This window comes from Natrix helvetica, assembly GCF_964273705.1.
Source record: "Natrix helvetica genome assembly, chromosome: Z".
Taxonomy (NCBI): Eukaryota; Metazoa; Chordata; class Lepidosauria; order Squamata; family Natricidae; genus Natrix; species Natrix helvetica.
The window spans coordinates 100,926,207-100,950,928 of record NC_138554.1 but is presented as its reverse complement, the minus strand read 5'-3'; the positions used below and the strand labels follow the sequence as shown (position 1 = coordinate 100,950,928).

The 24,722-nt window shown below is 38.6% G+C and overlaps 1 protein-coding gene across 4 annotated transcripts in view; it reads right to left on the bottom strand.

Annotated features, from left to right (window-relative positions):
- IGF2BP3 (insulin like growth factor 2 mRNA binding protein 3) overlaps positions 1 to 23,631 on the bottom strand; it is a 90,322-nt gene extending 66,691 nt beyond the window's left edge. For all 4 annotated transcript variants that reach the window (XM_081971652.1, XM_081971655.1, XM_081971654.1 and 1 more), the window contains exons 1-3: positions 23,530 to 23,631; positions 19,387 to 19,586; positions 17,623 to 17,683 (exon numbers count right to left, since the gene is read on the bottom strand). In XM_081971652.1, the coding sequence (XP_081827778.1) occupies positions 17,623 to 17,683; positions 19,387 to 19,561 (236 nt within the window). In that variant the 5' untranslated portion in view covers positions 19,562 to 19,586; positions 23,530 to 23,631. The remainder of the gene's footprint in view (positions 1 to 17,622; positions 17,684 to 19,386; positions 19,587 to 23,529) is intronic.
- Positions 23,632 to 24,722: the final 1,091 nt, after the last annotated feature.

The window sequence follows — 24,722 nt, the reverse complement described above, 5'->3', positions numbered from 1 at the left end:
CCAAGCCGCGGGAGGCGGAGAGCGGCGAACAGGCGCTCGCGTTGCTTGGTGCCTTCCAGGTACTGCTAGGTGGGTCAGGAGCGCTGTACCTGGCTGGAAAGGGGAGTTGCGGGGCGGCTGCTCGCGAACTTGGTCTTCTGTGTTGCTCCTGTGACAGCACAACACAGCCATTCAACCCAGTGGCTGTGCCCAGGTCTTCGGGAGCCCGCTCGCAAGAGAGCAGCTGCCCAGCAACACCCCCTCTTCAGCTGGGCACAGCTCCACTGACCGACCTAGCAGTACCCCGAAAGCACCAAGCAATGTGAGCTCCTTTGCCCCCACCTCGTTCCCACGGCTTGGTGCCTTCAGGATACCGCTAGGTTGGCGAGCGGTGCTCTGCCTGGCCGGAGGGGGGGGATTGTCCAGAGGGCTTATTTTGGGGGGTGGGCTTATATTTTTGCCCACGTGAAAAATGTGGCAAGGCTTTAGTTTCAGGACAGGTTGTATTTTCGGGGAAACACGGTATCATTATATCCTATTTATCTCAATTCAGTAAACTAGTGATAAAATTATTATGATACAAGTAACCTTTGATTTACAACCACAGTTCAACTAGAATTTCCATCACTAAATGATATGGTGGTTAAGTAAGTTATGATCAATTTATGACTTTTTTGCCATAGTTGTTTCATGCAATCATTAAGCTTCTTCCATTGGCTTTGCTTGTCAGAAAGCACCTGGGAGGATGCTAATTGGGATTACATACCCAGAGTAAATATATGTCTATTGCCAAATGCCTAGATTTTGATCATGTGACCATGACAAAGTTACAATGATCATAAATGCAAAGACCAGTCATAAGTCACTTGTTTCAGCATCATCATAACTTTGAATGGTTGTTAAACAAATAGTCGTAAAACAAAGCCCACATCTATATTTTATAGGAACTTGTAGCTTAATAGCTGTAAAGTGATTTTTTTTTTCATCCAAAGAGGGGCCTTTGGAACCACTAACTTGGATATAAAAGAGAGTTTAAAGCAGTGGTTCCCAAACCTTTTCAGTTCACCGCCCCCTTGGTGCTACAAACTTATCCTTAGTGCCCCCACCCAGTGGTGGAATGCAATTGTTTTACTACCAGTTCTGTGGGCATGGTTTGGTGGACATGGCTGGGGGTCATGTGACTGGGTGGTTTGCACAATGGAAGGAAGATAATAATAGTAAAATTCAAAACTGTAACAATTAATTGCACATTTATTCAAAATCCAATTTAAAAACTTTTTAGTTAATGTTAATTCAACAAAATCACTGAACATGATCCAGTGATACCAGGTTTTCAAAGTCTGATAGTCATTTATCAAGAACCTTAGTGACTAGTAACTTAGTAAACTCAGTAAAATTTAGTAACTATTTCACTGTTCAGTAAATTCTTAATGTGATGGATGGGCTTGATGAAGTGATACCAGTTTCCCAATGTCTGGTTTTAAGACACTTAGCAGGAGTCTTAAATCACCACGTTCAGTAATCTGGAGTCGATTTCTTTGCTTGGAGAGAAGTTGGATGACCACACTGAAGCACGTTCCACCAAATATGATGTTGGAAATGCAACAAGGAGCTTCTTAACTACTGTCCATAGTGCAGGATAGCGATCAGAAATTTCTTTCTGTAACCAAAACTCTTGGTACGATTTCTTAAACTTTGGCTTCAGCTCAATGTCATTTTGCAGCTCTATGAGTTGTTCCTCCACTACCCCATCTTCCTCAGTATCTGAAAATGGATTTATCATCCAATCTGGAATTTCAATCAAAATAAGATCCTGATAGCGTTCAGACATATCTTTATGCAGCATGTCCAAATGGTCAAAAAAACCTTGAAGATCATCATCTTGTATCCCACCTTTCTCTTCTAGCTCAGACAAGCTCAGAAATTGGTATAGCTCGCGATGGCCTATATTGCACTTGAATAGAGTTAACTTTGAAATAAACATAGAGGTGACAGATTTGGCCTTAATAAGATGGATCTCATTACCTTGCAATGGCAAATTCACTTCATTGAACTTTGCAAATAGTTCTGATAAATAAGCAATGTCATGCCTGATCTCTTTGAGTTCACCACTGAGCAAACTCTTTGAGTTCACCACTGTCTTCAAAAAACTCCACAACAGTATCAAAAAGATTATAAGTGTCTCACACACTTGCCTTTTGATAGCCAACGAACTTCTGTATGAAGCAGCAAATGATCAAAATCTTTATCATTGAAAAGGTATTGAAAAAGTGACATGACCATTTTTGACAGTTATGACCATTGTAGCATCCCCATGGTCGTAAGATCAAAATTTGGATGCTTGGCAACTGACTCATACTGTATTTACGATGGTTGCAGTGTCCCGAGTCATATGATCATCTTTTGCAACCTTCTGACAAGACAAAGTCAATGGAGAAGCCAGATTCACTTAACAACATTAGTAACAAGTGCAGTGATTCATTTAACAAATGGCAAGAAAGATAATAAAATAGGGCAAAATTCACGTAACAACTTTTCACTTAACAACAGAAATTTTGGGTTCAATTATAGTCGTAATCTGACGACTACCTGTAGTCTGCAGCAGGAGGAAAAAGGTTTTTCAGAGGGCAAAGAGATAGCAGAGTTGGAATGTAGGCAGGAAGAGAGCAAGTTTATATCTTCCCTAGCAATTTGTGAAATATAGGTGGTCCTTATCTTACAACTATTAGTTTAGTGACAGTATGAAGTTACAATGGCACTGAAAGAAATGAGTTATGACTGTTTTTCACAGTTATAACTGTTGCACCATTCCCATGCCCATGTGATGAAAATTCAGACACTTGGCAACTTACTCATATTTATGATGGTTGCAGTGTCCCGGGATCTTGTTGGTCAAGGAAAAAAGAGGAAAAATGCCACTTTATAGCTAGTACAACTAATGATTAAAGATATTTCACTCATTACTGAGAATGAGATCAGGGCAATGACAATTCATTTTGGGGGGAAACACAAGGATGTAGTCAGGACGTGATGTTAAACTGCACTGTAAGCTACTTTTGATAGGTGTGTCAATGCTTTCGAACCACTTGTCTCAATTCCACAAACTGTTTTGAACAAAACGTCCCTCCCTCTTTCAGCAGATCAGCCAGCCAGCTAATGTTATAAAAATTATTACTAATTTAGAACACATTTTCTGGAGTATTTCCAGCAGTGGCCAAGATTAAGATTGTTTATTAATCCAGATGATTTTAAAAAGAATCCTATTAACAATACTAATACTGTAGAAAAAAACGTGCATCTATGAAGTAGCTGCAAAATCACGCCCTGCCCCAGCATGAAAGGATTACAATCCACAACCTCTTTTGTACGCTGTTCAATCCTTATTTACATAAGAAAGTAGCTCAAGCGGAGTAGACTCTCTTCCCCTTAGAATCACATTCCAAAATTTCAGCTTCCCCTGCAATTTTTTACGGAGGCAGCAGCTCAATTTCTACACATCATGACAGACCAGCCAAGGGTCTCCGTGTGCTCATGTTGGCTGGGACAGGACCTTCGGCTCTTGTGAAGCTGTTCACCCACGTGCCCATTCGTTAAATAACAGCGGGCCACGGAGAAGGAAGGGGGCAAAGCTGGCAAGAAGCGGGGAAGACAACTCCATCGCTACGTTTAGGTGTTCATGGCTGCCCTCCCCACAGGTGGAGGAGCAGATTTAACCACCAGTCTCGCACAATGAAGAAGAACCCAGCCTTTCCACCCATTGAAGGTGCGCACGAGACCCAAGCCTTCCCTTCAATGGGTGGAAAGGTGCAGCGTCGCCCGTTCCTGGTGAGGCAAGACTGAGCTGCCACCTCCACACAAGCCACGCAGGGAAGGACTCTCGCTTTTGGTCCTATCACATTCCCTTCCGCGCCTGCGCGCTAAGCTAGGCAAGTCGGGAGTACAGTACAGCAGAACACCTCCAGCCCTCCTCTGCCACTCCCCTTGCCTCTAAGCGGCCCCCCTGCCCCCACCCCTTGCCTCTTAGCGCCCCCCTAAGTCATCCGACCACTCTCCAGAGGGCGGTACTGCCCACTTTGGGAACCACTGGTTTAAAGTATCACAAAGTTGGGGTTGGTTTTTCTGGAACAGCATAACATACCTTAAGTAGTCTAATTACAATTACAATTGTTGTTTCATTTTTGAATCTTGGTTCAAATATGATTTTCAAACATGAAAGATTACACCTAAAGATGATGCCATTCTCCACTTCCATTCACTGCCAGGATTCAACAATGTGCATTTCTTTATAAGGAAACAGTTTGTTAAACTTTCTACATTTATTCTTTCAGGATGGGGAAGCAGAAGTGTAAAATGTATTTTAAGTATGGCCACCACATCCTATATCAAGGATTGGGGGCTATTCTAGTGCAGGGGTGTCAAACCCCCATCATCATGTGACATATCAGGACTTTTCCCCTCTTTGCTAAACTGGATGGGGGTGGGGACTGTCACTGCGTTAAATGTTTGCTAGCCGAACTGAACTGAATAGCTGAACTGAAAGAGTTACTGCGCAGGTCATAAGCCTTATCTGACAATGATTTATTGCGCATGCTTAACATGTTTATTACTCCTGAACTCTTTGGAGAAAAAACTTTCATCTATTGCTAGAGTGACTAAAGAAACTCCCACCTGTTTGGATCCTCTGCCTTCTGGACTCGCCTGCCTGCTCTACTTCTCCAGCTGCCCAGTTTCTACACTGACTGATCTCTTTGTTTTATAAACCATGTCTCCAAAAAGACCACCTCCTGGAAAACCTGGCTTTGCCACTTCTGCTCCAACATCTGCAACATCCAGTCCAGCCACACAGTCAAAGATAACAGAACTGATGCAACCTAAGACTACAGAGATGGACCTTCAACAAATGCTTCAACAAATTTTACAGGGACAGGAGGAAATCAAGAAACAGCTAAGGGAAATGAAAGATGAAATTAAAGAGAATCAAGTTCAAATTTATAAGAACTCACAGAGACTGGACCTTGTGGAGGGTGGGGTGGCGGAGGCGAGAGGGGGGGTAGAGGCTTTACAGAAGGGAAACAAAGAACTTGATATCCAACGAATGAAAACAGAGTTTGAGAGAATGTCCTTTTATCTTAGATTTCAAAATGTAATAGAAGCAGATGGGGAAAACATAAGGGACATTATGACTAATATTCTAGCTGAATACATACACAAAGATAAACAGCAGATGGAATGGGAGATAGATCTGGTTTATAGAGTGAATTCAGCATATGCCAGAACACACAATGTACCCAGGGAGGTTCATATTAAATTCCTTAGGAAAAGCACAAGAGATGAAATTCTGGGTGTACAAAGGGGGCAAACACTGACATACCATGACAGGGAGATAACCATTCTGAAGCAGATCCCCAAAAAAATTAGGAAGAAAAGGAAAAACTATTCGCAATTGGCGAATAAACTATACCAGAAGGGGGTATGGTTTAGATGGTTGATGCCTGAAGGGATGCTGATATTCTGGGAGGAGGCAAGAATCAGAATCAACACACCCATAGAGGCACAGGCCTTTATGGAAAAAAATAAAGCGAACCTAGAAAAAACAGAAGACACCACAATGGTCACACAGGACACGGGAGGGGCCGGAGCTCTGCCAGCGGGGGGTGAAGGGGCAACACCAAGAAAGCTCAGATCACAAAAATGAATAAGAAAACCACAATGTTATAAACAGACCGAAAGTAATAATGAAATTATATCTAGACTATATATCATAACTATATAAACTGATTGAAAACTATTTTTTCTAGAATTAATATGCTGATTTTTTATGATTATGTATTAATGTCTGATATCTAGATGTAACCTATGAGTTTGGAGGGAGGGGGCGTCTGCCACACTTGCAACTGCCAAAATTTGTAACCATTCCACTTACCCTTTTCCTTATAAATGTTTTAAAAAACCAATAAAACTTTTTGGAAAAAAAAACATGTTTATTACATCACACATTCCAGAGACTTCTTTCTCTTTTGATCTTTGTCCGTCTGCCAGGAAGCTGGTAGACAAACTGTTTCTGCCAAAATGTAACAATTAGATAATTTGTTTATTTCTTTATTTTATTATTTTTGTATTAAAGCTTGTTTCTCATTAGAATATGTTTCCGGGATTTTATTTTATTTTATTTTTCGCACCTTGAAGATATGCCTGTTTGGAAAAGCCGCGGTCTAAGCCTCATGTAGTTCCAGGTGAAATATCTTCCCCTGACAGGGCCAGCATGTGATGCATCCAGCCCGCAGGCCTTGAGTTTGACACCCTTGTACTAGTGGAAAGTTATAAATTACCTGTGCAACACAACTCAAGGAAAGAGAAAAACATATCTACAACAATCCAACCTAGTCTAAGTTTTAGGCAAGTTATCATAAAAAATTCATAATGGAGACAGTTTATCATTAATTTATTACTATTCCTGAATAGAAGTTTCAATAATCTTTCCATAATTTCTTTTATTTGTTTTTGTATTAAAATTATGTTACCAAATCCAGAAGTACCCCAATTTACAACAAAAACCATATATAAAAGAAGAAACATTAATAGATAAAATATCCTCAGTAAACTCAAATGCAGCTCCTATCTCCATCAAAATTGATGACTCAAATTCCTGTTGAATAAATGTCTTCTTTGCTTTCTGTACCAAGAAGGAAAAATCTAAATCTAAAAGAAACCTAAAGATGGTGCCATTCTCCGCTTCCATTCACTGTCAGGATTCAACAATGTGCATTTCTTTATAACGAAACAATTTGTTAAAATTTCTACATTTATTCTTTTAGGATGGGAAAGGAGAAGTGTAAAATGTATTTTGAGAATGGCCATCACATCCTATATCAAGGATTGGGGGCTATTCTATATATGAAATAAGATATCAAGCAAAAGTAAGAAAAGGGATAGCAGCCTCATCCAAAGCCAAATAAATAAATGTTTCCATATACCTGCATGAAATCAGAGCTTAGGCTATTGAAATTGGCAACCTATTTCTTGTGTTCCGTTAACTCTGGGGATAAATGGTTTCACAGACTGTAAAACTACATTATTAAATCAAACATGACTCCTGGCAAATGCAGAGACACATCTATGTAGTGTCTTAACAGTTTTATAAATAGATTATCACTAGATTTTTTTCAATCTAATATAAAACCTAACAGATATACTTTGACATATGAACATAACTGGTACCAGAATTTTAGCCATTGAGCTAAGCAGTTGTTAAGAGAAAAGTCATGTGACTGCTTTGCACAACAATCACAACATCCCTAGCTATAGTTGTTAAGCTATTTTATGGATTTCTAAGCAAACAGAATCCCAGTAAGAAGAGCAGGGTGTTGGTGGTGGGGATGGAGATAGCTCTAAAGGGTTCCAGGCAGGAGCTGAAAAGCCTCTTTTCTTATAGCCTCCATTTATCTTATTGCCTGCCCATTGTCTGTTTGGATTTCATATCTCTTTCCTGAGACTTGCTGAAAGAGAACTTCAGCTCTTTTGGCAGGATTTTCAGCTAGCCATGGGGTAGACAACCTTAAACACTCAAAGAGCCACAAAGGTCCTAACCAGAAGCCTCCCGTTCAATTATGAAGCCGACCAGAAGTCCGGTTCCCCCCACCTTAGAGTCTCCTCCTAGTGCAGCATCCTTTTTCTTCTACCTGTCCTACCGAAAGCCCTATCTAGTGTGGAGCTAACCGGCAACAGGGAGCCACAGCAGAGGAATGAAAGAGCCACATGTGGCTCCAGAGCCACAAGTTGCTGACCCCTGAATTAGCCCCTAGAGCAGTCTTGGGCATTTTATGACCGCAGGCTACATCCAGCCCTTTGGCTGTCCCTGTTCAGCTTGTGTGAGGGCAATAGGAAATTAGAAATTAAATGTAAATAAGCATGCTACAGGAAACAAGAGAAGCCGAGTTAATCCAGTTTAGCAAGAGGGCATGGAAAATGCTTTTCTGCACCTGTGCAGAGCTTGGCCCTGACGCAGTTGAAGTGACAGAGTGGAGGCTTCAAATTAGATTACATCAACCCTTCTCATGTTGCCCCTTGGGAATATTAATGCCCACCCCACCCTCTGCCTTAGAAATATGTTAGCCCACTGAAAGGGCAGCCATAACTTCCCTGTCAACCTCCCATCTGATTTTTGGGGGAAGCTGACAGGAAAGATTGCAAGTGGTGGTCATATGATAGTGAGGTGCTTGCAAACTGGTCATCAGTGCAAAATAGGTTGCAAAGCATCCAGACTGAAAACACATGACTGTGGGAGTGGTACAACATTTTGCCATGGCCTGAAATGCTTTATAATATTTCAAAGTACCCTTTTGAAGGCGATAATTCAGAACATCATTTACATGAACATTCTTTAAGCTGAGAATTATATATATTACTTGGTTGTTCCCATCCAAGCATTAACCTGTTGCAATCCAGCTTAGCCTCCAAGTGCAGATGAGGAAAGCAAGATGCCAATTACAAAACTATAAAATAGTTTTAATATAAAAATTATAAAATATTTTGTCCATATATTCAGAATCCTTCAAATGATAATGTGCAAAGAGAAACTGATTCTAGAAAATGCGCACTTCCCAAAATTATTTCACATTTATTCCCAAAACTATATTCCTTTTCCTAGGAATATGAGAAAGTTGAAACCAGTGAATCCTTTTTGAACGCCCTTACATCAACAGATTTGTGTATCCTTAATTCCCAATACAAACCACTATGCTGGTTCAGAAGCCAGAACTGGGAGGAGGGAGGGAAAGTTCATACATTTACCCTTCATTCAGAAAAACTGGACAGCTGTTACTTCAATTTCTTTGCCAAACAAATGAGCAGCTGATGGGAGTTGGGCAATGGAGAAGAATAGGTGGGTAAAATGGCTGCCTTATTTTAGGGTTTCCCTCGTAATATTTTTGTTCTTTAATATTTTATCAGTGGTCCATAATTGAAAATAGCAATTTCAAACTATTTATATGCAGTATCATTGCCACAACAGAAGAAACAATAATTTTACCAATCCTATTATATAGCCTCAATCCTATTATACTAGCCTCAAAATCTGTTTCCCAATGAACTCATCAATAAGAAACAGTTTTGCTATAGATATTTTTATCAACATTGTCATTTTTCTGTGGCAATCCCATGGTGCTTTGTTGAATCACTGAGTGTTGTTACATGAATTGGTTTGAATATATTTAAAAATATTTTAATAGATAACTAAAAACTAGCCATTCTGCTAAATAATCCCAATAGTGAAATTTAGTATTATGTGATGACTGTCTGTTTCCTCAGATGAGAAGACACACAAATGCACATCGAGGGACTTCCACAAAATCCTTTTATAACGTTAATACACACATACAACCAAAGCTGATCGACTTCTTTCTCCACATTTTTGTTCATGGTTACAAGGCAGAATTCATGCACATGGTATGGCACTCACTATTAAATGCTTGGTTTTGCCCACTGTCAAGCAAAACCAAGCATTTAATAGTGAGTGCCATACCATGTGCATGAATCATACAAGTGGCAAGAAAATAGGGGCAGTCAGGCATAACACAGGTTATGTAGACAGTAAACACAGGGTCAATCAAAATGGACTCAAATGTCTATACACCAATGCACAGAGTATGAGGAATAAACAGAGCGAATTAGAAATTCAAGTAAAAGAGGGCAGATCCGATATTGTTGCCATTACAGAAACTTGGTGGGATAAAACCGACAAATGGAACATACAGCTAGAAGGATTTAAATTATTTAAAAGAAATAGACCAAATAAAAGAGGAGGTGGAGTTGCACTATATATAAGAAATAACTATGTCTCTACAGAAATAGAGCACAACAATGACGAGAACTATCTTGAATGCATTTGGGTCAATATTAAAGGTTGTGGGGAAAATGACATTGCCATAGGTCTATACTACAGGCCACCCAAAGAAAGCAGAGGAAGTAGATGAACTTTTTGCTAGTCAGCTAACTAAGGTATGTAGGAAACACACCACAATAGTAATGGGAGATTTTAACTACCCTGACAGCAACTGGGAAACAAACTCTGCACCAAGTGGAAGATCCAACAGGTTCCTAACAAACCTAGCAGACAGCTTTGTTTTCCAAAAAGTAGAGAAGGGAACAAGGGGATCAGCCATATTGGACTTAATTCTCACTAACAGAGAGGAAATGATAGAAGGTGTTGAAGCCATAGGAACCCTGGGGGCAAGTGACCATGCAATATTGGAATTCAACATTATCCAAACACAAGTAGTAGAACAAAGTCAAACTAGAGTCTTGGACTTTAAGAGAGCTAATTTCAATAAACTTAGAGAGAGCTTGGGAAAAATTCCATGGATGAGAATCCTCAAGGGGAAAACAACTCAAGAAGCTTGGGAAATTTTGAAAAATGAGATTATAAAAGCCCAGTCTAGCACAATACCAATGAAGAAAAATAACAGTTCCCAAAAGAAACCAGCATGGCTGCATAAAGAACTCTCTGACAAATTGAAAGACAAAAAAGATAAGTATATAAAACAGAAAGGAGGGGGACATAACTAAGGCAGAATATCAGCAAATAGCCTGAGCATGTAAAGATGAAGTGAGGAAAGCTAAGGTTCACAATGAAGAAAGGCTTGCCACAAAAGTAAAAAATAACAAAAAAAGCTTCTTCCAACATGTTAAAAACAAAAAAAAAAGTTAAGGAAACAATTGGTCCATTGCTGGGAGAAAGTGGCAAGAAGGTGACAAGCAACAGGGAGAAAGCAGAACTATTTAACCCATGTTTTGCATCTGTCTTTACACAAAGGGATAAAACAGTCTAACCTATCAAAAACAGCACCACAAAAATCAGATTAGGAACACAAGTTGAAATAGGGAAGAAAATGGTAAGTGAGCACCTGTCTACCCTAGACGAATTCAAATCACCAGGACCGGATGGATTACACCCCAGGGTTCTAAAGGAACTGGCAGAAGAGATCTCAGAACCACTGAACTATATCTTTCAGAGATCCTGGAGCACCGGGAACTATCAGAGGACTGGAAAAGAGCTGGTGTGGTTCCCATCTTCAAAAAAGGGGAAAAAAACAGATCCAGGAAACTACAGATCTATCAGCCTGACCTCAATACTAAGAAAGATTCTGGAAAAGATAATCAAGCAACAAATTAGTGAATACGTACAAGCAAAGAAAGTAATAGCCAAATGTGACAAAATTAGTGGACCGGAGGAATGCCATCGATATAGTTTCTTGGACTTCAGTAAGGTATTTGATAAGGTAAACCATAACCTACTACTAGATAAAGTAGAAGAATGTGAGTTAGCATCACCACCAGATGGATTCGTAACTGGCTGACCAACCGCACTCAACGTGTAGTCCTCAATGGAACTGCATCTTCATGGAGGGAAGTATGCAGTGGAGTACCCCAAGGCTCCGTTTTGGGCCCAGTACTCTTCAACATCTTCATCAATGATTTGGATGAGGAAATAAATTGGGAACTCTTCAAATTTGCAGATGACACCAAGCTGGCAGGAATAGCCAACACTCCAGAAGATAGGCTAAAGATACAGAAGGATCTTGACAAACTTGAATATTGGGCACTAATTAATAAAATGAAATTCAATGGTGAAAAGAGTAAGGTTCTACATCTAGGCAACAAAAACGAAATGCACAGGTACAGTATAGGTGGTACCTTGCTCAACAGTAGTAACTGTGAAAGGGATCTTGGAGTCCTAGTGGACAACCATTTAAATACGAGCCAGCAGTGTGCAGCAGCTGCCAAAAAAGCCAACACAGTTCTAGGCTGCATCAACAGAGGGACAGAATCAAGATCATGTGAAGTGTTAATACCACTTTATAATGCCTTGGTAAGGCCACACTTGGAATACTGCATTCAGTTTTGGTCGCCACGATGTAGAAAAGATGTGGAGACTCTAGAAAGAGTGCAGAGAAGAGCAACAAAGATGATAAGGGGACTGGAGACTAAAACATATGAAGAACGGTTGCAGGAACTGGGTATGTTTAGCTTAAGAGAAAGAAGGACTAGGGGAGACATGATAGCATCGTTTCAATATCTCAGGGGTTGCCACAAAGAAGAGGGAGTCAAACTATTCTCCAAGGCACCTGAGGGTAGAACAAGAAGCAATGGGTGGAAACTAATCAAGGAGAGAAGCAACTCAGAACTGAGGAGAAATTTCCTGACAGAACAATTAATCAGTGGAACAGCTTGCCTCCAGAAGTTGTGAATGCCTCAACACTGGAAATCTTTAAAAGATGTTAGATAGCCATTTGTCGGAAACAGTATAGGGTTTCCTGCCTAGGCAGGGGGTTGTACTAGAAGACCTCCAAGGTCCATCCCAACTCTGCTATTGTATTGTATTGTAACCAAGTAACTATACTAGCAACACCTCCTCCTGGATTATCTCTGTAATCTACTAGTATTAAAGAAGGCAATGCACTATAACGATTTCTTAAGCTTAATTTACAAAATGGAGGTCATATTTAAAATTCCACTTCATATTAGTAAAAACATCCTATTCTGAGGAGTACTTGCATTAAATGCAGATTTTATTTTAGATTCACTTTTTTCAAAATGTTAGAAGAAGAAAATTAAGGGAATTATGTGTACTATTTTTTTAAATTGCTCAGGGATGGCATTCTACAGGACAAACAATTGTTACTGTAAGAACAGCAAGCTTAGAGTGGTATGGTACAACTGACTTAAATTGAAAATCATTCTGTTTTACAGGATATTACTAATTTAGAGGTCAAAAGAGCAGCGACTGTACTAATGGTAGAACTAATTCAGCTATATTTGTCTTTGTTTCATTATAGGAAGTATGGAATGAATGTTAACTTCCTTTTCCTTCTAAGTATCTTTAAACCAATCTTTAAACTTTGTATCAGCATACCCAGATACTACTGATTAATTTTCAAGTATATTGCATATTTTATAATCTATATCAAAAGCTTTCTACTGTATTTCTATGAAAACATGATAAAGGTATTTTCAACTGCTTGTAGTTTATAAAACCCATTTATTCATATTATAAAGTAAAAGATAAAGATGTTCTTGACACTAGTAATTGCATTTTGGCATTTTTCTTGGCTGTGTTATCAAAGTAATTTACTTTCTTCCAATTCCAGTCCAGTTAACCATCCTGGAATTCTCTGACAATCTCCCTCCATGTACTAATCAGAAGTGTGTGTGTGTGTGTGTGTGTGTGTGTGTGTGTGTGTGTGTGTGTATGCTGGTCTTGTTGCATTCGGGTCTTTTCCCATGTAAGATTGAGATTGTCTTGGCAACGTTTCGGTGAGGCTTTGGGCTTAAAGCATCGTCAGAGCTGGTGTCTTTCTATAAATCTTGGTGGGTGGGTGTGGAGTGCTGGCTTTATTTCAGTAAGTGGAATGATTGGTTGTGTGGTTATATCATGATTGGTAGATTGGTGCTGATTGGTGCTGGCTGTTGTCCGTTGTTGTTTTGTGTTGTAACGGCCTGGGTGGTGGTTGGGGCTCGTTTGTTGACTAGGGCTGGTTTCCAGATGACTGGTAGGTGGGAGGTATCATCACGTTTATTCATGTTGTAGGAGTGTTTCTCTATTTCGATAGCTTCCATAATTATTCTCTTGTTCAGTGTTCAGTTTTGGAGATTAACCTGGTTCCTTCAAAATTAATTTCATGTTCTGTAGCTTTAAGGTGCTTGAACCAGCATATATTATATGGATTATCCACTTGGGTTAGTTGAGTAGTGCTATTTCTTTAGACAGTTTGTAGACTTTTTAATACAATGATTTGGATATAGGACTATAGAACATAAAGGCTAATATGAAAGACAATATGGGGAGACTACTCAATACCTTTAATCCCTTTCAGAGAACTAGATTTCCTAAGAACATTTTAAAATATCAATCAATTTTCAGTATTCTTCTCACCCATATATATTTTTTAATTATTAGTTTAAATTGTTTAATTATCCAGTAAACCAGAACATACCACATTTTGTGCAGAAATCTGATCTGAATGGTATATGTATGGCAATCTGTGGTCTAGGTATATTTTTCAAGTAGTTTGTACAAGTACTAAAATTGCTTTATTTTTTAATCACCAAATTCATGTCTGTCATATAAATGTCACCAAATAGAATGGCAGAAGAAGACAGGTGCATTTTTTCCTCATAATTGTTCTTGTTCCATAAAACACTTGACATATTTACTATGAAAAAAAATTAAATTAGAAGATCAACAAGCAGAGTCTCATCTCTCCAGCCATCTCCCTTTTCCAACACTCTAAACCACAAAGTTTCTCGTTTTATGAGCACTAATCAACATTGGGAATTCGGGTGGCAGAGAGAGGTTTATAAAATATTGAGACAAAGAAAAGGATGGCTTAACCTTGGTATATGAACAATAAGAATTAGAAGGTTGTATGTTTGTTTTAATGTGCAGGAACAGTTCACAATATACCACCAGGCACTGCTATACATGAGTTCGGAGACAAAAAAAATTGCTGAGCATATTTGTTTCACTTCTAATCATGTTACAAACTAAAGGTACATGATTAGGAAAGTAACACACACAAAGATCACCCCCAAAAACACACTCAGAGACACATGCTGTAAACTAGATTAGTATCTTTCCTCAAAATAATAGTAGTACTTTCAAGAAGATTCTAATTTTAGGGATAAATGTCATACCTATGGAATTTGAGAGGATTAAATAATATTTATACTCCTCAAGGACTGACTCAATATAATATAGCCTAGCCCACAAGAATCGGGTTCCAATCCAAAGCTATACTATTCAGATGATACAATGTTATTTGAATAATCAGTCTTTGGTATGTATATCACCCAACAAAATAACAGCTGCTGAAGCAAACTAAATACTATCTAAAAGGCATGCATACAAAGTTTTCCAATATGCATGCATGAACTTGTTTTATATAGTTTTTCTCCTTTGTGGGAAGTGAAAATCATAGCTAAGAATACTCCACATTCTTTTCAAACGTGTGGCTAAATAGCAGCAATGTTACAATGTCATTTTCAAGTTCTGAATGAAGTAACGTAAAGTCCCATAATATAGTAAGGTATTGTCTATTATTCACGAAGTTGTGAATACCAAAATATTATATTCCTGTGTTTCCTTGAGGTTTCCTAGTAAGTTAGAAATTGCTTTCTTAATATAACTGTATTATAAAAACGTTGTTTTTCTCCATCTCCTGTGTTTCCTCTTTAGTCTATTTGGAATATGCCAACCACTACTACTCTCACCCCACAAAATTTACCATTTGCCTGTCTGAGGATTTCAATGAGTATTCAAGAACATTAAAGTTCTACACTGCTTTTCATAGAAATTATAAAGGTTAATTCTGTAAATATTGATGCAACATCTTTTAATTTAGGAGCTCAAATTGCTGGAATGCAATATGTTCTTGAAACCCTTTTTCCAAAGAAAAAGATGCATTTCTTGCAATAACTGGCCCTACAAATGTAATTTAGATTTATAACAATACTGAAACAATTAATATGAGAATACATGGATTAACAATATACCCTTGGTCTCACCAAACTAAGTGAAATAGAGATACCTAGAACATAAACTAGAATAATTATATGGAAATAGACATATCACTAAATTGTTCAGAATTTTTCTTACCAAAAATACTTGTTTTAATGCAATTTGTGTACGTTTCGTAATATATGTACAGTTGTCAAATAACCAAGTGAAACATTTAACAAATCAGATCAGTTCCAAATCAATTGGTACCAACTGTATACATTTTCTACTAAGAAACAGAAGTGGGGGAGAGTTTATAATACATTTTTATTACTATCTTAGTAATAAACTTAGCTAACTTAAAATTTCTAAAATATCAATTAAACATATTTTGCCTTAAAGATATTCAATTATTTATACAGATCTTTATACAAAGAACTTTTAATAAGAATTATAAAAGAAAAGCTGTTAACAAACGATGAAAAATATTTCTTCTCAGAGAATGTTAATTTTTTACTTTAAAAGGACTATATACTTTTTAATTGGTAACAATAAACAATATTATTTACAACCACACACATTGTTGTAAATTGTTTACATTATTTCATTGGAAGTCTTCCTGGGTTCCACAAGACTTTATTTCCAAATGGGCATAGAGTTATAGTCTATATTTTTTTTGTCTGGCCTTCATATCAGATATTTTACATATGTATTCTGTATTGAACATTTAAATCATATTTTCAAAAGCATGTTAATCGTTGATGGCCTTTTAAATAATTTTAGCAAAAATCTCTTCCATGCAAAGCAGTTGAATTTGCAAATAAAATAAATGTATTTGCAGATATTTTTTCAATGAATACCAATATCTTGGTATACTTTTTCTGCATACTCAGGTTCAAAGCAATAACCCAATGAAGAGAAAATGTATCAAATAAATTTTTAACATTTTAGCATTTGGGACTCCAGAGGATGATAGATGACAGAAAGGCCTGAATAAATGTTGTCCATAGGGGTCAGACATGACTTCGCAACTAATAATAACAACTGCTTGATAGTAATAAAAATGTATTATAAACTCATTACAATTTCTCATTTTGTAAGTATGAGGAGGTCAATATTGGCTATTGTACTACTTTGCATGATACCAATTTGCAATGTGTATCTTAAGAAATGTATTTCTGGTATATATTTTCAAATATGTAGTGTATACGTAGGAACTAGTTCTTAATTTTTAATGAAGTTTTAAATAAGCCTATACATAATGGATATCACTAATGAGTTTACAAATGAAACGTGAGTGCAGAAGTGTTCAGTAAGCATAACAAAATAAATACCAGTAGATTTAACACACAACAAATATGGCAATTGACACTGGTATTCTGCCAACAACCTAACTCTTACATTTCCAACTAAAATTCTTTAAATAAGTGTTATATATTTTCTCAATAAGAGATAATCTAATATATAGGTTTCAAACTTTTTGTAAAGGTCTTTTAAAAGATTTTTTAAAAATGTTTTTATTTAGTTAACATATATAACTAGGTTTTGAATCTTAATAAAAATAACAACAAAAATGCAAAAATTTGTGTTCTTTAAAAACTGGGAATACTTATAGCCCTGATTATTCAGGAATTAAAAATGGATGTACTTGTCCCAGGGTTAAATTGCTCTTAAAAGTAGATGCAAATGTATCAGCTCCATAAAAAATGTACTGCTAACTACTCCCTTCACCCAGTTCAGTAAAGGCTAATTATGTATAAGCATTCATTGCCACACAAAAATTAACCACTACTTTATAATATCTTTTGATGAGAAAATACTTCAACACCGTGGCCCTTTTACAAAATAACAGTATCCTCTCAAATTTCAGACCACCAACCTTGAAAGATGACAGACCTCATTTATCTTTTGACATTTCAACATGCTAATTCTTAATATTAAATTATATCTTTTAAACTAATTGCATTACAAATATTTTAATATTTAAACTTTATTAAAAATTGTAACAAATTTCTCTACAATCACAACTCTCTTGACAACTTCCCCTTAAATATATTACTAATTTCAGATTAAAGTACTTTCTCAATCTCTTATAAATAATGAACTTTTCAATTGAGGCATTAAACTATGATGCGTATGTAATAAAATACCTTTGTCTTTTGGGAACTGAATGTTCAACTTCTAGGAGTTTACCATGCAGCTCCACTTTACCTGCAAACAGTAACACAACTCATTATAGAATGAATTAAGTGCTCTCCCACTCCTTCAGATCTTCTAATGCCCTACTGAACTGAATATGTAATGATGTAGAACACCACAAATACAACTCATTTATGTGTTTTAAAAATGTTGTAGGATGGTGGGAAAGTCACAAAGGTAACCTTAGAAGAGGGCAATTTCCAAGATACATCTCAAACTAGTACTAAGAGACTAAAATGGATGCTTATTATTTAACCTATGCTTTCCAAAATATGTGGAAATGTTAACTGCACAAAGACATATATAATGTATGTCTCCCTTGACTAAAAGAACAGGCCTCTAATAACTTGTCACGAGGAAACAGGAACTGCTGGTTTCAGTGAAAAATGAGCGCGCTCCCCACGCGTTTTTTCCTGGAAATACACCCTCTCATGTCTTCTTTCATATGCCTACTCCCACAGTCACCGGCTGAGACAAGGTTTCCTCCCCCCCCCCTCGCCCAGCTCAGAGGTGGAGGAGAGCGAAAACAGGACTCAAATGAAATCATTCAGTTTAACCAGCTCCCCCGTTCAGCCCGCCAAGTCGTCTTTCACACAAAAACAGGATGTAGAAACTGAGAGGTCGAGATGCTCAGTGAATGCCTGAGAGCTAAAGGAAAACCGAAATGACACCCAGAAACAGCGGCGAATTGGGCTTTCAGGCCTCGACCTCTCTCCCGAAAGAGGGCAGGACGCCGAGGAGCAGGAGGAGGAGCCCTTTGTTGTTTTTTTTATTTTAACCAGCCAAAGTTTGGCTTTTAATGTGAGAAGGAATCAACAGCCCCACGCTCGGAAACTCTCCCCTCACAAATTCGAAACAAATTGGGGGGGGGGGAGGAAGGAGGGAAAGAGAGCGTAATTTAGAAAAGCCAGCGAAAATCTCCGGCCGCGCACGCTTTGCGCTTCCAGCAAAGCCTGAGGCGCCGCACGTTGCCTCCATGGAAAGGCTCGTGTTTCCATTTCCACCTGCCCCCACGGACAACTGGAAACTTACATCTCTCTGCCGCGGCATTCCGTGCGCGAGCGTTTAGACCGAGGGGAGTCCCTGCGCCACGAAATAGGTGGCTGCTAGTTGGGCCCTGACGTGTGCGTTTCTGCGCGCGCCTCCCTTTTTCTACTACTGTGGGCGACGTTTAGCGCGTCTTCTCTCCCTTTCCGACACGCCGTTTTCTCGAACACGTTTGAAATGCTATTTTTAAGTGGGAGGGGGGAGAGAGAAAGAGCAGCAAATTCTCCGAGTCCAGCGGTCTTGTAATTTCTATTCGCAATGTTTTTTTCCCCTCGAAAGAAACGGCTTGAACCCCAGCCATTCCCGCGTTACCTGACAAGAGTGCCCGAGGCTGCAGGGGAGAAGAAGCAACCTCCTCGAGGGAATCTAAGCAGTGCTCTCTCGGGGGCAGCGCGGCTGGAGTCCTTCAGAATAAGTGCAGCCCAATATACCCGAACCCCGCACCGAAATAAACCCGTCAGGAAGAGCCTTCGGACCGAATCGAGTGATTATAATCCGGGAGTAGGAATTTTAAATCAAAATGACGAGGGCAATACGCAGAGGGGTGGGGCAGAGAGAATTCTTACCGGGGGGTTATTGAAGCAGAGGAAGGCAGCGGATGGCGCCCTGAATTGAGCGTGCGGATAGTAGGAAGCTAAGGCTGGGATGGCTGAGGGGACTTCACCCACCTGAAAGTGCCTCGATGGCCTTCATAGCCCAATTCTCGTCGGGGCAGTCCACAAAAGCATATCCCGTCTTCACAAGAAACTGACCGGTGAAAGGAATCTTGGACTCTTTAAAGATACTTTCCAGGTCCATAGGGCACACGTTTTCGCCCAGGTTCCCGATGTACAGCTTGTTCATCTTCTTAGTGAAAAATAGACCTTTGCTTAACGACAATTAAAGAAAACATGCACAGGCTGACTTGAAGCAACAACAAAAAACACACCCCCTCAAATGATTCTTGGAATCAAAATAAGAGAGGGCGGGTGCAGAGAGAAAAAGAGAGAGAGAGACAGAGAAGACTTACAACTGCAGCCTGTATCCGTCCGTCTCCCACCTACCCCTCCCTCCCGCTTTAGAGTTAAAAAAAAAAGGCTGTGACCAAATACTAAACATTCGCTGCGCTACCCGAGGAAATCACGATGCGTTCGGAACTGCGATGGCGGTTTTAAAAAAGGGAAAGGGAGGAGAAAGGTGGGGGGGGGAAACTACTTTTTTGTCTTACCCCCAAGCCCCCTTGCAAGCAGCAGGCGGAGTATGAAAATGTTACAATACGAGAGGGCAGGCACCGCCTCTTCCAAAAAGAGAGAGGGAGGGAGGAGGGGAAAGAAAAAAAATCACTTGAATAGTCCGGCTTTTTGAATGAGCCACGTGTTCATACTACCAATCAACTTCTCACGTGAGGAATACGAACGCCTCAATTAGATAACAGCAGATTTAAGCTCAGGGAGTCACAAAGGAGTAGAAAGCGAGCTCGGTTTGGCCGTTCAGAGCAAGTTTTTTTTAAAGTGCGAGATTTGATCGGCTAGGACTCCTGACCGCGTGCTCTTTCCCCTGTTTTCTACTTTCTCCTTCGGATTTAGTTGCTGTGTATACGAACTATCTCCTTTATGCCAAGTTTCTCTGCCTTTCGAGGCTCAGAAGCTCCCTCGCCTGGATCGGGACAACAGTAATAACTACAAAGGGTGAAGAGAGGCGAAATTCCTCTCTACCTTTAATCTAGGGAAAAGGCAGAAGAGCAGGAAGGAGGCGACAAATGTGACACAAAGGCCACCCATTCGCCTTCCCCGCAATCGCTGGGGTTCCCCAAAGTGTGCGTGGGCCTGCTGAGTTGTTATAGTTTCTAAGGAACCTCCGTGGGATATCAAGGGCAAAACAATGATCTCAGAGCTGGCCTTCCACACAAATTCATGGACGATGCGCTACCACTTTTGCCAGGGATTTCGCGTTTGGTAGCTCTTGTCTAGTGCCTTGTTCACAATTGGCTACACGCCAGAGAAAGACCAAGGGGTCTCGCAGAGGGCGGGAGGAGAAGGAACGACCGTCTCCTTGAAACAGCTCCCACCCACCCCTTTCCTTCCTGCATAATAATGTTTCTGGCAGTTTGATGAGCGTTCGTTGCATCGATTCTAGAGCTCAACATTATGAATCGGAGGACAAAGGGGTGGAGGCCAGTTGGAGGGTGATTAAAAAGTGGGAGTGCGCAGGGGGAAGAGGACAATGTGCTCCTCTGGATGTCTCCCCCTTCCCAAGCTGTTTCCTTCCTCCATTATTTCAAATTTAGTAATGGTGATTTCTGGCTCAGAAAATGGGAGTGATTGGACCACATATCCCTGCAATTACCATAGAACTGGGGAATCCATCTACCCCCATTCTCCTCCCCTCTTTGGTTCAAGGAACCATTCATAATTTTCAACATTTGTAAGTGTACAATGATGGGTTTGTAGTGGGGGGAGTAGAATGTGTGGAGCCTGGTTCCAGGGCAAACAAAATGAAGCCTGAAGATGAAGACAGTATGGAAATGAAAGCCAGCACTGTATTTCATAGCTAGGAATTTAGATTTTAAGAATTCCCTTTAGTTGAAAGGGTTCATTTATTCTGCGTAGCTGGAGGAAGTAGTTATAATGGGTAGATTACAATGGTTCAGCATTTGATTTAGTTTACAATGACAATACCTGCACTATTTTTTTGTGAAAATATGCACAAAATAGTAATACATATTGTCATGTTTGCAGGTAAACAAATTGAGTTTTAGTCTGCAGAAATACTCTACTTTTAGATGACATTTTTGCTATATGCTTTTGTCAAGATAATCAAATATAGAATACTGAAATCATAGTTTTGATAGCACTTGTATCAGAAACATGTTTAAGAAGCAAATGGGTATGAATCAATTGCTATCTTTTAGCACTCATTAATAAACAGCTTTAAGATATTAATTAAAATTCATTTTTTTCTGTTTTGGAACAAATTTTTTAGGTATGAAAAAGTATTTTAACATAAACTGCTAGGTCAGTTCAACTTCCAATAAAGTAATTAGGTGAACATACATCTTCTTGAATGGAATGCTACATTTTTCTGTAATTAATATTCTAAATAAATTTTTTTAAAGCAAGTTAAAATAGCTTACTCTGTCATACTTCCAAAGTTGTAATTTTAGTAACAATTTATAAAATACAAATGCAATTATGTTCTATAAACATGACACAATAATTAACATAGTTTCAGGTGTTTTATGTTAATACTACTTAATATTTTCTTAACTGAAATGAAACTAAACAAGACATATTTCAGGTTTAATCAGGTATTTATGAAATCAGCTACTCTATGAAATATTTGAGTGAATTTTGAACTGATGAATAAACATGGTAAGACCCATGAATTAGCTTCTATAAAATAAGTACCTTAAATTTTCATTGACAATAAGTATTTTTAAATATAAAATAACAATTTTAGCATATTAAATGGCAAGAGTATAAATATTTTGATGAAAGATTCAATTTCTAAGAAATGTATTGTTCTTTTAGATCCTTCAAATGAAAAATTACAAGGTACATCTCAAATATTTGATAACTATTTGCAATTAAAATGCTTGTTTATAGATTAACATTTCAAAGTGGTGTTCAGTTGCTTTTCAAAGGTTCACTGTTGAGAAAAATGCATGGTCACTAAAATTACAATGGAATGACTACTTTAAAATAATACCAGAATTTTCCATTCTGACTTTTTAACAATCTAATTACAAGTATATAGATCAGAATTCATTACAAATTATATATACATACATACATACATACATACATACATACATACATACATACATACATACATACATACATACATACATATATATATATATATATATATATATATATATAAATGTTAAAACTGATGCAATTCTTTTACATTTTAAATTAACATTTAATTTTTTTTAATTTTCTTAATGATCTGAGTTCTGAAAGAATAGTAGTAAAGATGAAATAGAATGTTTAAAAATATTCTGAAAATTTGAGTTACGCTAAGATTTACTGTTAGTTATGGGCACACAAATTACTGTAACGGTTATTGCAATCGGAAAAGGTAAGTCTCTATTAGAAGAACTGAGATTTGTAATGAATTCTGATCTATTTTTACAGAATTAAGCTCCTTGGATGAATATATTAATATAGCTATCATTCGTGCTATTTCTAGGAGTCCGGTCAAGCTGTTCATAGGTAACTGTTGGGGCGAAGATAGAATTTTAAAAGCCCCACATTTCAGATAAGCAAGAAAAACAGGAGAAAATGGATTCCCGAAATTACAGGGATGGGGGTGGGGTGGGGAGAATTACCCTAAAGCAGAACTCTCCAAGTGTTGGAAAAAATGTCATTGGTCAGCTTTGCTATCCCTCCCCTTCCTTATTTTCCTCTCCGCCTCCAGCCTGAATTTAGCATAACTATAACTTCCCATAGCAGGTCATGGATACATTTAATCGGCTCAAAAGTATCCGCTGCTGATTCAGATGTGAACATCCGTTCTTTATTCGGTGTTGATATCACAAAGCACAATCCTACGGGAGTCTATTTAAAAGTAAGGGGCCCCGAGTTCCCTGTAGGTTACTATAAGAAAATTAGAGAAAGCTTTCAATGCAAACCATAAGTATGCACGACTTCGAGCTCCCCCAATTTATTAAGGTTGAAAAAGACATGTTATTAAAAACAAGATATTCTTTCCCCCCCCTCCCGTTTTATTGATTTACTTTCTGGTTTTGAGCATTAACTGATACTGAAGTACACCACCCCCACCCCCCCAGAAAAGGAAATGAAGGGGTGGGAAAGGTCTCAGCCAACCTCGTCACGTAACACGCGGTTGCAATTCACCAGCCAAAGCGAGCTGCAGGAAAGCGGCCGTAGTAATCGTAGTAAGCCGCACGTTAGCTCCAGGATCTGATTCTTGCTTATGTGTAACAGGAACGTGTCCTATTGGTCGATGCGTCTACCTATCGCAGTGCTCAATCACAGTAGCGCTGGCGACAGCAGATCTCTGATTCGCTCCCGCTTCTCTCCATTCACGGGCTTTTGGGGCAGTCTTTGGTGCTCTTCTGGCTGTGGCGCGAAACTCGCTTCTCTCGCCTCGCGCGGTCCTGCTTTTGTATACTTGGGACTTCTTTTGTTTCACAGGGTAATCGTTTGCAGGGTAGTTAGTTTAGATGTTTATCCCGTTTATGCTAATAAAGGCTAAATCTATTCCTTCCTTCTTTTAAGTAAAGCGGATAGGGGAACGAACGAATCGATGGGAGAAAGATGGAAACGTTGTTTGTAGCATATGGCTTTCCTGCAATGTCGTTTTCGCACTTCTCGATGGCTGACGGAGGAGAGGTTTTATCGGGGCTACAGAGTTGATTGCAGTGCCACACGAACCTATGGTTGTGTCTTTCTCGGCGTTTTCTTAGAGCAGGACTTTAATACGAAGTAGAATGGAGCGTGCACCTCGCTAAAAAGGTCTAGTTAAACGTCCTCTGTACCATTCAGTATGATTTATCTACATCATACTTGCCCCGCGACGAATACTACGTAAACGAAGACCAGAAATGTTCCATGAGTTTTGAATTTGGTGCATTTTTTTTAGAACTGTGAATCTAAAAGATGCCAGAGTTAAAGATGCCAGAGTTAAAAAAAGTTCATAGCAAAATCTTCAAGAAAATGTTAATGGTGGGGGAAGGGAATGAGATCACTAAAGATTCAGAAATATTTCAACAAAACATATTTGACTTTCAGAGACGATTGAAGACTATAAATAATTTGAAATATGTTGTTAACTTCGGAAAAAAATTTAAATTGAGAAAGTGGGATTTAAAATGCATTTGTAATCTTCAGAAAAATGGTGCAAATGAACATTTATTGCTGCTTATTTAGTGATAGATCCAAGAAGGTACAGTACTGCTATCTCTTTACCAGGTTTCTGTACCTTTTACAAGGAAAGAAGCTGAAACACTCTGCATCTCTATTTCACCTATGTTAAGTTTTTGCTGCATATTGAAAAT